General features: G+C 43.0%; 2 protein-coding genes across 6 annotated transcripts; one reads left to right on the forward strand and one right to left on the reverse strand.

Moving 5' to 3' along the window:
• Positions 1-573: 573 nt before the first annotated feature.
• On the forward strand, positions 574-2,970 carry LOC115682472 (NAD(P)H-quinone oxidoreductase subunit O, chloroplastic). Its single transcript, XM_030606697.2, has 6 exons — positions 574-968; positions 1,074-1,129; positions 1,401-1,466; positions 1,577-1,618; positions 2,102-2,161; positions 2,767-2,970. Exons 1-6 carry the CDS (start codon positions 713-715, stop codon positions 2,794-2,796), a joined length of 510 nt encoding a protein of 169 aa, XP_030462557.1. The 5' UTR covers positions 574-712; the 3' UTR covers positions 2,797-2,970.
• Positions 2,971-4,531: 1,561 nt separating this feature from the next.
• Positions 4,532-10,810, reverse strand: LOC115682429 (probable phosphoribosylformylglycinamidine synthase, chloroplastic/mitochondrial). 5 transcript variants are annotated; one of them, XM_056303093.1, is made up of 6 exons: positions 10,036-10,132; positions 9,704-9,755; positions 8,888-9,480; positions 5,280-8,788; positions 5,058-5,128; positions 4,532-4,822 (listed from the first exon to the last, which is right to left on the reverse strand). In XM_056303093.1, the coding sequence occupies exons 2-5, from the start codon at positions 9,743-9,745 to the stop codon at positions 5,118-5,120; spliced, it is 4,155 nt and encodes a 1,384-aa protein (XP_056159068.1). In that variant the 5' UTR covers positions 9,746-9,755; positions 10,036-10,132; the 3' UTR covers positions 4,532-4,822; positions 5,058-5,117. The 5 variants fall into 5 exon arrangements, with proteins under 5 accessions (XP_056159068.1, XP_056159066.1, XP_056159067.1 ...); XM_056303091.1 differs by lacking the exon at positions 10,036-10,132 and adding an exon at positions 10,652-10,810 and having other exon boundaries at positions 5,280-9,480; XM_056303092.1 differs by having other exon boundaries at positions 5,062-5,128; positions 5,280-9,480; positions 10,036-10,131.
• Positions 10,811-11,513: the final 703 nt, after the last annotated feature.

Here is an 11,513-nt window from a genome sequence, read left to right on the forward strand (position 1 = left end):
CAGATTTTACATGGTCAAACTGGGTTGAATTAGCCAAAATCGAGAAAAAAATAGCAGAAATACGGTAATTCTAGGGTTAATTAGAGCAACCTGTACTGTGCAGTATCTATGAAGCATGTCCATATACTTTGGTATCTGTAAGGTAGGTCCTGTACTTTCAGAACTCTCACCCTCAAATTTTTCACCCACATCCATCAGGATCACTATTCACAATATGGTTTCAGCCTTCTTTTGACGTAAATTCATCGACAAAATCGCCACTAGTATTCTCATGAAAAGATGAAATATCATTTCGCCTTGTTTACCTTTTGTACTTGCCATCTTATCACTTAAAAAGTCTAATGCTAAAATCATCGTTTGGGAGGATTTTTTCTTTTCACATCTTTATTTTTCAGTTAATTTTTTCCTTTTTATTATTATTTAGTGTTGAGTTCCATACATATTCCATGATATTAGAACTAGTTAACCAGTAGAACACTTGAATTTCTTTATAATTTTTTAAACATAAAATAATCATATTTTAAATTTGCAAATATCACAGCAAAAGTAATAACTAATTTCTTTATCCTAAGTGGCCGTTAACGGTTGAGAAAGAGAAGACGGACAGTTTTTCTTATCTCCACTTCTTCATACTCTCCCTGCTTCACTGGACCAAAAGCCAAGCTGCTTCAAGGACAGCTCACAGAGTCCCTGCACTTTGAATCTTCTTCCAATGGCATTCTCTGCCGTCTTCTCGCGCAACCCTTTCTCCGGCATCCCTCCACCACACCCTCAACCCATCCCCAGAAACCACCCTCTTCTCCATTTGCCATCGATCAGGGTGTCGACGGCGAAAGCGAAAGCTTCTGCTGCCACGTCTGAACCGGAGAAGGAGAAGCCCGCGGAGGTGAAGGCCGAAGACTCTTCGGGCACGAACACTCAGCCTTCGACCGTGGCTTCTAAACGGCCCAAGAAGCCGGTTTACTCCAGTGAGTTTCTCCTCCGGGTCAATCTTGCTCTTGGGTTGCTGTGAATTGAGGATGGTGGGACAGAGTTGACTGACTGATTGTGTGGTGTTTATTGTTTTGTCTCAGTGAAGAAGGGCCAGATCGTGAGGGTGGATAAGGAGAAGTACCTCAACAGTATCAATGTGAGAGCAATTCTCTCCTTCTATTTCTTCTTAATGGGTAAATGGGTTCTTGTGTTTGGTTGATGTTCATCATAGAACGTGTATCCATGAGTCCCAGTTACGTATGAATTTGTGGGTAGAGAAGATTGCTTGCCTTTAGAAAGGGGCTGTAACTTACCGGATTGTTTATTCTTCTGCATCTTTTCTTTGCCCTCTCCATTTCCTTGAAATGTTTGATAATGTGATCGTTTGGGGTAATTGACTATGCCGACATATGGATATCCCTTTTCAGTATCTATCAGTTGGGCATCCACCTTATTATAAAGGTTTGGACTACATCTATGAGAATCGTGGCGAGGTAGGTTGTTTCTTATTTTGCGGAATTCAAACAATTGAATTGGAAAGTGTCCCCATAATCTAGTGCTTTCGTCTAACTATTCACATTTCTGATTGCTGGAACAATCATAGGTATTGGACATACGGATCTTCGAGACTGGAGAATATGCACTTGTAAGTTTGTACTTGACCATGTCGGTTTTGTTAATTGGATAACTTTTGTTATTGGACTTTGAGTAGAGGTTTTCCCCCGTTTTTCCGCTAAGTTTACTTTCCCTTTAAGTTCAAAAGCATTTTGAGCTTGGGAAGAGTGATGGAGAATTCTTTTTTTTTTTTTTTTTTAATTTGGATTGATAGTATGAGCAACAAGTAATCTCAAATTTGGCAAAAGATTGGTTAAATGTCACTGTAGCTTTGAGATTAGTACTCTTCCTCACTGGTATTCATTTGGAGCCATCAGAAACTGGAAAATCTTATATTTTGACATCAACTATCTTCTGGATAAACTATAAACAGTAAACTTATATCCTCAGATTGTTTATACTGTCTGTATCTCCAAGTGATTTTGAAGCAAAACTAGGGTAGTGTCCTGCAATTCAGCTGATACACTGGCTACTTATGGTTAACATTGATATTTGATATAATGCATTTTCACAGATTGCATGGGTAGGTATTCCTACTGCACCAGCATGGCTTCCAACTGACATGTTAATCAAGGTACCCTGTCCTAGCAGCTATTCATAATTGTAGAATTCAATTAATACTACCCTGTATATTGCGCTTCAGTTGCCTTAAAGATTTTTCTATTTGACTATATTCTTAATTGAGCCTAATCTGGACTGCATTGTCCCATTTATGTTTGGCTCATCTATTCTGGCAAAAAGAAAAGGAAAACAAAAACAAAGAAAAGTTGGCTCGTGCTGCTAAGACTAGCTTAATCTTGCTTCAGGAGACTATGTAGCACGGACACGTTCAGGAGGTCGACGTGTCGGTGTCCGACACGCTCCGACATGTTCCGACACGCCTAGCTTAATCTTGCTTCAGGAGATTGAATGAATTTATTACTCTAACTAGAAATTTTGATCTCGTGGCAAGTACACAAGGTGCTTATAGTAACAACTCAGCTGATTGTGGCTGATTACATCTCCCACGTACCTCAATAATGTCCATTGCTGCTCAAGACTAAACACTGACCCATTTTTAGAAAACTTTGAGATTTGATCTTCAACTACTAGATTGGCACTGAAAGCTTGAAGTTCTTATTTCGTCTATATTTTGCTCAACCATTCCAGTCACCTAACTCAGGTTCATATTTCTTGCAGTCGGCAAAACTCGACTATGAGAGATTGTGACATTCCAGGTGCACGATTGCAGATCTCTATACTTGTAAACATTGATCATGTCTTAATTGAAACCATGCCATATTAAGAGAATTATGTCGGTTCTTTCCTTCCTAATAGTTTGTGTATTGCAACCATGGCAAGATCAGTTTTGACAATATCCAAATGCCAATTCAAATTCAACTCCTTCGATTGTGTCACTGATCTCCCCATGGCGGATGAAAACCGTCACACAAAATTTTTCATAGGAAATAGTGAGATGTGGAAGTTCATGAGGGTGAAACATTTTGATGTAAGACATCCTATTGAAATCCTTCTTTTGGTTTTCTATTTCTTTTGGGGCGAAGGATTTATGAGCGAAAGCGAAATGCTTAACAGAGGAAGAGATTTCTACATTTCTTGGATATATCAGTGGCCTATTTGTCTCCTGATAGTAACATACGAAGACTGAAAAGAGTTACAAACACGCACAACTCCTGATAAGTTTCGAGTGTAGTGCCCGCGCTAGCCCGTTAGTGTATGAGTCGCCTTCACGAAAAATCGGACGGACAAATTGACACCCTTTCTCTGTTTAGCAAATTCTTAGTCTTGCACCGGTAGAGCCTTAGTCTCGCATTACTCTGTTTTCACATGGTTTCTGTATGCACCTTGAGTCTATTTCAAGAGCTACATTCATGCATCTCTGCGAGACAAGAAGTTAATAATGAGGCAATATCGTATTTAGCGACACGTGGTGTTGTTTGATCAATTAAAAGTGAGATGCATATAAGTACGTGGCTACAAATAGGATGAGATTCATAATACATAGATAATCCTGGTCGGTTGGTTACATCAAGTCCTCATTGATGCATGTTTATCCGGCACATAAATACCTTTCCCTCCGAGACGAACAATGCCTAGCAGATGTAACATCTTTTTGCTTGTAAGTATCAACCCCGAAATGGACGGCGCCATGTGACTTCTCAATTCGAGTTCGTGTGCAAAATCCTAGTTTACGCGATTGCATTGTAAAGCTTCACGTTGTCATAATGATTAGTGCCACTTCTCACCATAGAGAGATTGTTGATTTCTGGCTTTCCGCACTAAAAGTTGTAGCGATCTTGGCAGAAACACTGCAGAAGCAACAGAACGCAAATCTTGGCAGAATTAACCCTTCGATCTGAGGCATGAAATAGAAAAAGTTTTGACATCGTTTAACGACACCAAGTTCATTTGGCCGCGAAAATGAACGGAGAAAGACAGAAAATTATGATCAGCAAATAAAAGAGGCTATATCATTCAACAGTCTTTAAATTCTTATCATGATAGTGATTTCTCCTTTTCATGTCTTAGTTAAATATATGTAACATCTATTAGATGATCTAATTATATAGGTTTGTTTTTCTTGTACATAAATTCACTTTACACTAATAAAAAATCTTATATCTCCAGTGTCACTAAAGTTGCATTTATCATGGACTACTCAGGAGTCTCAAATATATATTTTGAAGTTGTGTTACAAAAAGTATGTAAAAGTCTTTTCCTTTTACAATTCAATACCCCATTTTATTTTAACGAGCGGCCTATGATCACAGGTGAGAAAATGCTGTCGACAATGTCGACACCACCGGCCAAATTCATGATATTACACCAATTCTAAACCCCATTAAAACCTAACTTGTTTGTGAGAGAATAATTAATCACAAAAGCGCACAGCGGAAACACATTTAGTAGATGCAATTGAGTTTGACAAGAGAGAAGAGAACAGTGCAGGAAAAAGTACCCAAGAACTGCAGGGTAATGGTCATAGTTGATGATTGGGGAAAGAAATGCTCAATACGATGTACCATCAGGCATAACTTACAACAACAAAAACTCCTAAGTATGCAAAATCTTTAGGTGATTTCACCTCTGAGTATTGTCAACTAAAAAAAGTATGAGGATCACAGCTGCTACATAACAACATAAACTGAGACACCTCCTCCAACACTGCTACAACTCTGTAACGATTTTCAGCATGCTCCATTCTTCCTCCTTGCTATCATTCCCATGGCCAGGTCTGAAGAATGTAGATACACCAGTCAGTTTAGAAATGCAATCGAATGCTATATAAGAAAATCATGGCAAAATACGAGACAGCCCCAGATATGGAATAAATTATGAGAAACGTTATCTAAGATAACATTGTGCATAATCACGAATTGGATCAGATAGGTGGAAAGGCAAATCGAACCCTACTGCAGCGGGTACTTATATGACTGCCAATGCTAAACAAGAATCACAATGACTGATACCTAGAACGAGGTGCTGGTGCTCGGGTTGTATCTAATAAATCTTGCAATTGGACAGCAATTTTAAGCTTTGTCTGCAAAAAGAACCGGCAGATCGATGAATGAGCAACTAAAAGGGAGAGCATTAACAGTCCAGTTAAAAACAAATTATTGTATACAGAGGGGGAGAAATAAATTCAAGCGCTCAAAAGTTAAAGACTCCGAGAAGGCAATGATCGGATATACCAGTTGTCTCGAGGCACCATGCTCGTGCATTCTGGAACATACGCAACCATGGGCTGGGTCCTTTCTTCTCCACATCCCAATGCTTTGGGTACCAGGGGAATTGCCACATCAAAAAGCAACGCTCGGGATGAGGCATCATCGCTAGATGTCTTCCATCAGGAGAACATATTGCAGCCACTCCTAAAGGAGAGCCATTCACATTGAAAGGATAGGCTTCAGTTGGATTTCCATCATCATCACAGTATTTCAGCGGCACCAGATGTGAATGTAGCACACGATCAAGGACTCCATCATCTGGGAAATACGCCCTTCCCTCACCATGAGCAGCCCATACTCCCAGTGTACTACCCTCCATTCCTTTGAACATCATTGCAGGTGAATCCTTAATTGTTACACTAGCAAAGCGACACTCAAAACGGCCAGATTCATTATGGACGAACCGTGGCTGTGATGGGTCCCCACCGGTTCCAAGAACCCCCCCAACCTGGGGACCCGGAACCCATCCCAGCAGAGCCATGAGCTGACATCCATTGCAGACACCGAGACTGAACGTATCAGGCCGCCTGTAGAACTCCTGAAACTGAGCGAGAAGAGGTTTGTTGAATCGTATAGAAGCTGACCAACCTTTGGCTGAATCGAGCACATCAGCATAGCTGAACCCTCCAACGAAGACTATTCCACGAAATTCATTCAGTGAGATGGAACCATTAAGAAGGTCCGACATTGCAACATCCCATGGTTCAAACCCAGCAGCATAAAATGCAGCAGACATTTCTCGGTCTCCATTGCTGCCTTCTTCTCGAATAACAGCTACTTTGGGCTTCAAAGAGGCAGTTATGTACTTTTGATCAGTAAACGAGGGAATGAAGGACAAATTCCAAGAAGGTTCATGCCTGGACTTCAATCCTTCCTTCTCTTGATCTACGCAAGAAGCCAATCTTTGCAGTTTCTCCAGATTAAAGCTGGTTTCTTCCCACAAGTCTCGAAGGAGAGCTGTGTCCTCATTCAGGTGAGTTACCCCATCAACCTTCAAATCTATCACAGGACTGGAAGTAACTTGGCCAATGATCTGAGAAGAAACACCCACCTCAGAGAGCTTTTCCAATACAATATCCAAGTTCTTCTTGCTGACCTCCAGGATAAGTCCAAGCTCTTCTGCAAATAGCGTTTGGAATAGGCTATTTCCAAGAGAATCCAGACTTAGGCTAAAGCCACAGTTACCTGCAAATGCCATCTCGAGAACCGAAACCAAGAGCCCTCCATCGCTAATATCATGACCGGCCGATATCATTTCATCGTCAATGAGATTCTGAACACCGTCAAATACCCTCTTAAGGTAAGAAACGTCCTCGAGATCAGGACACTCATCCCCAATTTGGTCAAAAACCTGCGCCAGAGCAGATCCACCTAACCTTCGCTTCCCCTTTGCCAAATCAATGTGAAGTAGGAAACCATCATCGCCCAGTTTGAGATCTGGGGTCACTGTTTTAGTGATATCAGGGCATGTGACATAGACACTGATTACTAGATTTCCAGGGGCCTTGACCACCTCCCCTGCGGCATGGGCTGCCATGGACAAACTGTCCTTTCCGCCATCAATAGCAATCCCAAGCTCTATCATTGCTTCAGAAAGAGCTGTCGCAGCATCGTACATGGCTGCTCCTTCCCCGTCAAGCTTGGCAGCATACATCCAGTTGCCACTAGCCTTGACATCAGAAAGAGAAGTAACTTTGGCCCAAACTAGGTTTGTGAGTGCTTCTCCAACAGCCAACCGAGCCATCGCTTTTGGGTCCAAAAGACCTTTGATCGGCTGCTCTCCTATGGCACATGCACCTCCTGTCAGGTTGTCATAAGTCTGAGCAATAACTGCAACATCTGCTAGTGTGATCTGCAAGGGGCCCACAGTCTGTTGTTGTGCTACCAGACCTGTGACACAACGATCCACCTTCGTTGTCAAGAACCGTTTCGAACAAACAGATGGAAGTCTCAGTACCCTCTTCAGAGAATCCATCACTGTGATTCCAGGAGCAATATCAAGCGGCTCTAGCGGATGGGCCACACGCTGGAACTCAAAGCATTTCTGGGGCATGTCACCAAGCACTTTCTCAAGCTCTAGATCCACGGCAGGAGGAGGGGGTGGGAGTCCACTTGCTTTGGATTTTTTAGTAAGGTGACTATCAACCAAAACGACTCGTCCTTGACCATTTATACTTCCTACAACGGCCATGGAAACCCTCTCTCTTTCACATATCGACTGCAACAGTTCACGGCTTTCAGGCTCCACCAAGATTGCATCTTGCTCCTGATATTCTGCACCCCAGATCTCCAGAACAGACATGGTGTGGTCACCGACCACAACAGCTCTAATATCGATCTCAGCACCTTTTGGGTATATTATCTCCTTGACGACGTTACAGTTTCCACCCGCTCCCTGGTCATGAATGCTGATGATTGGGTTCTTCTCCCCCATTTCAATACAAGCACGAACAACACGATATAACTTCTGAGCCATCTCAGCATCTCCACGCTGAACAGCGTTAAAATCAAGCTCAGCATCATTTTGCCCGCTAACCATGCTCGATGCCGCCCCACCTCCCATTCCAATTCGATAAGCGGGCCCTCCAATCTTTACAACCAACATTCCTATGTCAGGTTCCCCTTTTGATATATGAATGTGATCAATCTGTCCAATGCCTGCACTGAACATTATAGGCTTCAACCACTCGCGCCTCTCTCCATTGGGAAGTCTCATGCCAAAAGTCCTGGTGTACCCCTGAATCAGTGGCTCCCCGAATTTGTTCCCATAATCCGAGGCACCATTGCTAGCGTCAATGAGGATCTGCAGCGGTGAAGCCAAATTCGATGGATATGAGAAGGACAGATCCTCCCAAGGAGCAAAAGACCCCTCCAGGTTTAAGTTCCCAACACAGTAACCGGCTGTAGCTGCAACAACGAAAGACCCCCTACCAGTGGCATGGGTGTCCCTGATTCGACCACCAGCTCCTGTCTCTGCACCAGGGTAAGGTGCAACTGCACACGGGAAATTATGGGTCTCGGCTGTAAACAAGATATCCAATTCCCGACTGGTTTCATTTAATGGACATGTTGAACCCGGCTGAACAGGGCGCAACTGGTTTACAGGGAAACCCTTGATTGCGCTTGAGTTGTCCTTGAACCCAATGACGGAATTATTTGGATTGGCCTGCAAAGTGCTCTTCACAATCTGCATCAGAGTTCTCTTCATGGGCTGTCCATCGATGACCATCTTCCCAGTGAAGAACCAGTGCCTGCTGTGTTCGCTGTTCGACTGTGCAATATCAAACAACTCCACAGTCGTTGGATCACGCTTAATGTCCTCTCGAAACAACCTAGTGTAATATTGTAAGTCTTGCTCATCAAAAGCCAAGCCCATTTGCTCATTGATCTCCTCCAAAGCCTTTCGACCCCTCTCCATGACAGGTATAGAACGCACTTCCTCGGGCACCACACTAGTCTCAAAAGATGTCAGCCTATGGGCATAAACACATTCTGTCATCCTATCATGAACCATTTGGGCAAACTCATAAATTTGGTGATCCTGCAAAGGGCCCTTACTGTACAACAAGTACCTTCTCGATCTCTCCAATCTTGTCACTTCACTCAACCCACAAGCTCGACAAATGGATACTGCATTAGCAGACCAAGCTGTCGTAAACGATAGTCTTGGCCCAACCTCAACTACAACCATATTTAAGCCTTCCTGCCTCTTCTTCTCGAGAAAGCTCTCAGTCCCCAGATTCTCCGGCTCGTAAGTTTCTTGAAGGAGCCACTTGAGAACCAAAAGTTTTTCACTAGAAAGCCTCGAATCAAGCCCGATGTTAAAACACTGCTCCGTCTTCAAACCAACAATCTGATTGGACACTTTGGCCTGAACTGATTTGAGGAGTTCTGAAGTCGCATTCTCTTGAATCAACGGAATGCGGAAAAAATGTATGACTTCTTTGGCAGGTTTTTTGGTTAAAGCTGATTCTTCTTCAACAGCACCGCTCACACCCTCGGAAACCACAGCTTTAGGCTTCGCTTGAGCACGGCATCTCAAAGAAATCCGTCTACCATCATTCAAGCTCCCCATTAAATTCTTTCTTTGAAGCGTACCCCAAAGCAAATGGGTCTGTCGTCTTTGTACATTTCTCTGCAAAAACAGAGTCTGCCTACTGGTGCCCTGCGTAAAAGATTCATCGAACCGATGCTTCAGCATTAAACAAGTAACGAAAATAAATGATATTGCAATAGACAAGCTAAAGCATTCCAATTTATGAGAAAACTCAGCAAAAAAGAAAAAAAGTATCCGACATTTATCAATCAATCCAACTTAAACTCGCCAAAATCATAAAGACAATAGGATCTTTTTCGGGCCGAAACAGCATCTGGTGATTTAAACATACCTTCAAGAACTCAGCAGCTGTGATTTCTCCAGCACACGCCATTCCCCGATACCTGTTCAACAAAGGCAATTCAGCCCAGGCCCCAAAAGAAAAACAACTAACGAAAGAGTCTCAAGCAACCATTTTGATGCCAAACACCGAAAAATCCAAAACAGGTTTTCAAATGGATGACAATGATAATAACCGGAAGCTCAGAAGGCAAGCAACCATTGATCAATTGGTCCGAGTTATCCAGTAACTGGTTTGAGGAGAAGGTGAAAAGAGACGAAATTGATCAAACTGGTGCAATGGAAAGGAAGGGAAAGGAAAGGGAAAGGAAATGGGAAAGGGACCTTCTTGACACATGCGAATGTTCTTGCTTGCTGCTCTGCTAGAGGCTACGGCTAGCGAAGTGAGTGAACGCTGACTGCCCAGTAGGTCTGCCCGGCCGTACCGGCTCTACCAAAAAAGTGGCCCGGATGTAGGCCGGAAACTCCGGCCGGACCGAACTGCACCGGGCCAATTCGGATCGGTCCGGGCCAAACCCGAAACTCCATACGATTTTCAAAAAGCTCGTGTTTTTAAGCTTTACATTCAATCTGTTAAACAAAAGTTTGGCCGAATCTGTTCGGCAACTCGAAGAAAATCTGGCAAATCACAAACTTCGAACTAAACTGTCAGCAGACGAATGTTTCGAGCCCGGAAAGATGAATTGCACCGGCGAAAGAGAGGAACTTGAGTCTAGGAATGGGGCGCCGGGGCGGGCATGTGGTGGGCGAATTCGCCCCGCCACCGCCGGGGGGGGCCTTGGGGCGGGCGCCGCCGCCACCGCCGCCGCAGGCGAAAATTCATTTCCGGCGAAGAGCTTTCTTGGCCAGAAACGAAAGATGGAGCGAGGCGCAAGCCGCTTCAGACTTCAGAGGCCGAGAAAGAGGAACGGAAAAGAGACCGATTGGACATGCTGGGTACCTGGAGCGAGCCCGGAGGAACGGGGGGCTCGAGCGGCGGTCGACGGCGCGACGGACCGGCGAGCGAGCCTCGAGAGGCGGCGGGCGGCGGTCGACAGAGGGACAAACACCGAGCTGGAGAGTGAGGAAGCAGGCGTTCGTTTGATGAAAGAGAGAAGGAGGAAGAATAGATTAATGAATGTGACTTTAGGGTTTCTTTATTCCACTTAGATTTTAGCACTATACTATCATTTTCATTTCATATATACATACTTCCATTCTCTACATGACTCTATTCACCCAATTTTAGTAAAATTGCCATCGGTCGTTCAATTGCAACTTAAAGTTGTGGCCTTAAATTTAATCACTTTCCTTCTTCTTTAGGTTTCCTATGGTCTGACCAAAAAATAAAAAGTTTTCTATGGCACCGTTAAATTTTATAAGTAACGGTGCTACTTGAGCCCACCACTTTATCTTGTCTGCCATGGGCGATCGGAGTAGAGAATCGTGGTTTTGAATTTGCGTAATATTAAAAGAAACAAATCTAATGACGTTATTCAAGAAAAGGAACTCCATGAGTTAATTGACCGCAAATTTTAGATTGTGGAATATTGTTCCGAAATAAAATAAATGATACTAAATACCCAACATATCAACATTTTAGAAAATGTCGCGTTTGTTGTAAAATATTGCGTTGCAAGTATATAATAGAGAGAATAGAGATTAAGTAGAGAAAGCAGATAAACACCAAAGATATATATTTTCTCTTTTCATTATGTTCTAATTTCTTACACAACGACCAAAACTAAACTTCTATTTATAAGAAAACAAGAATGCACATATCATTAATGTTAATGTATTGAATACATACATTGAATAGGGAG

This window comes from Syzygium oleosum, unplaced genomic scaffold, assembly GCF_021117445.2.
Source record: "Syzygium oleosum isolate NSW1041296 unplaced genomic scaffold, Sole_v2.1 Sole_v2.26, whole genome shotgun sequence".
Lineage (NCBI taxonomy): Eukaryota > Viridiplantae > Streptophyta > Magnoliopsida > Myrtales > Myrtaceae > Syzygium > Syzygium oleosum.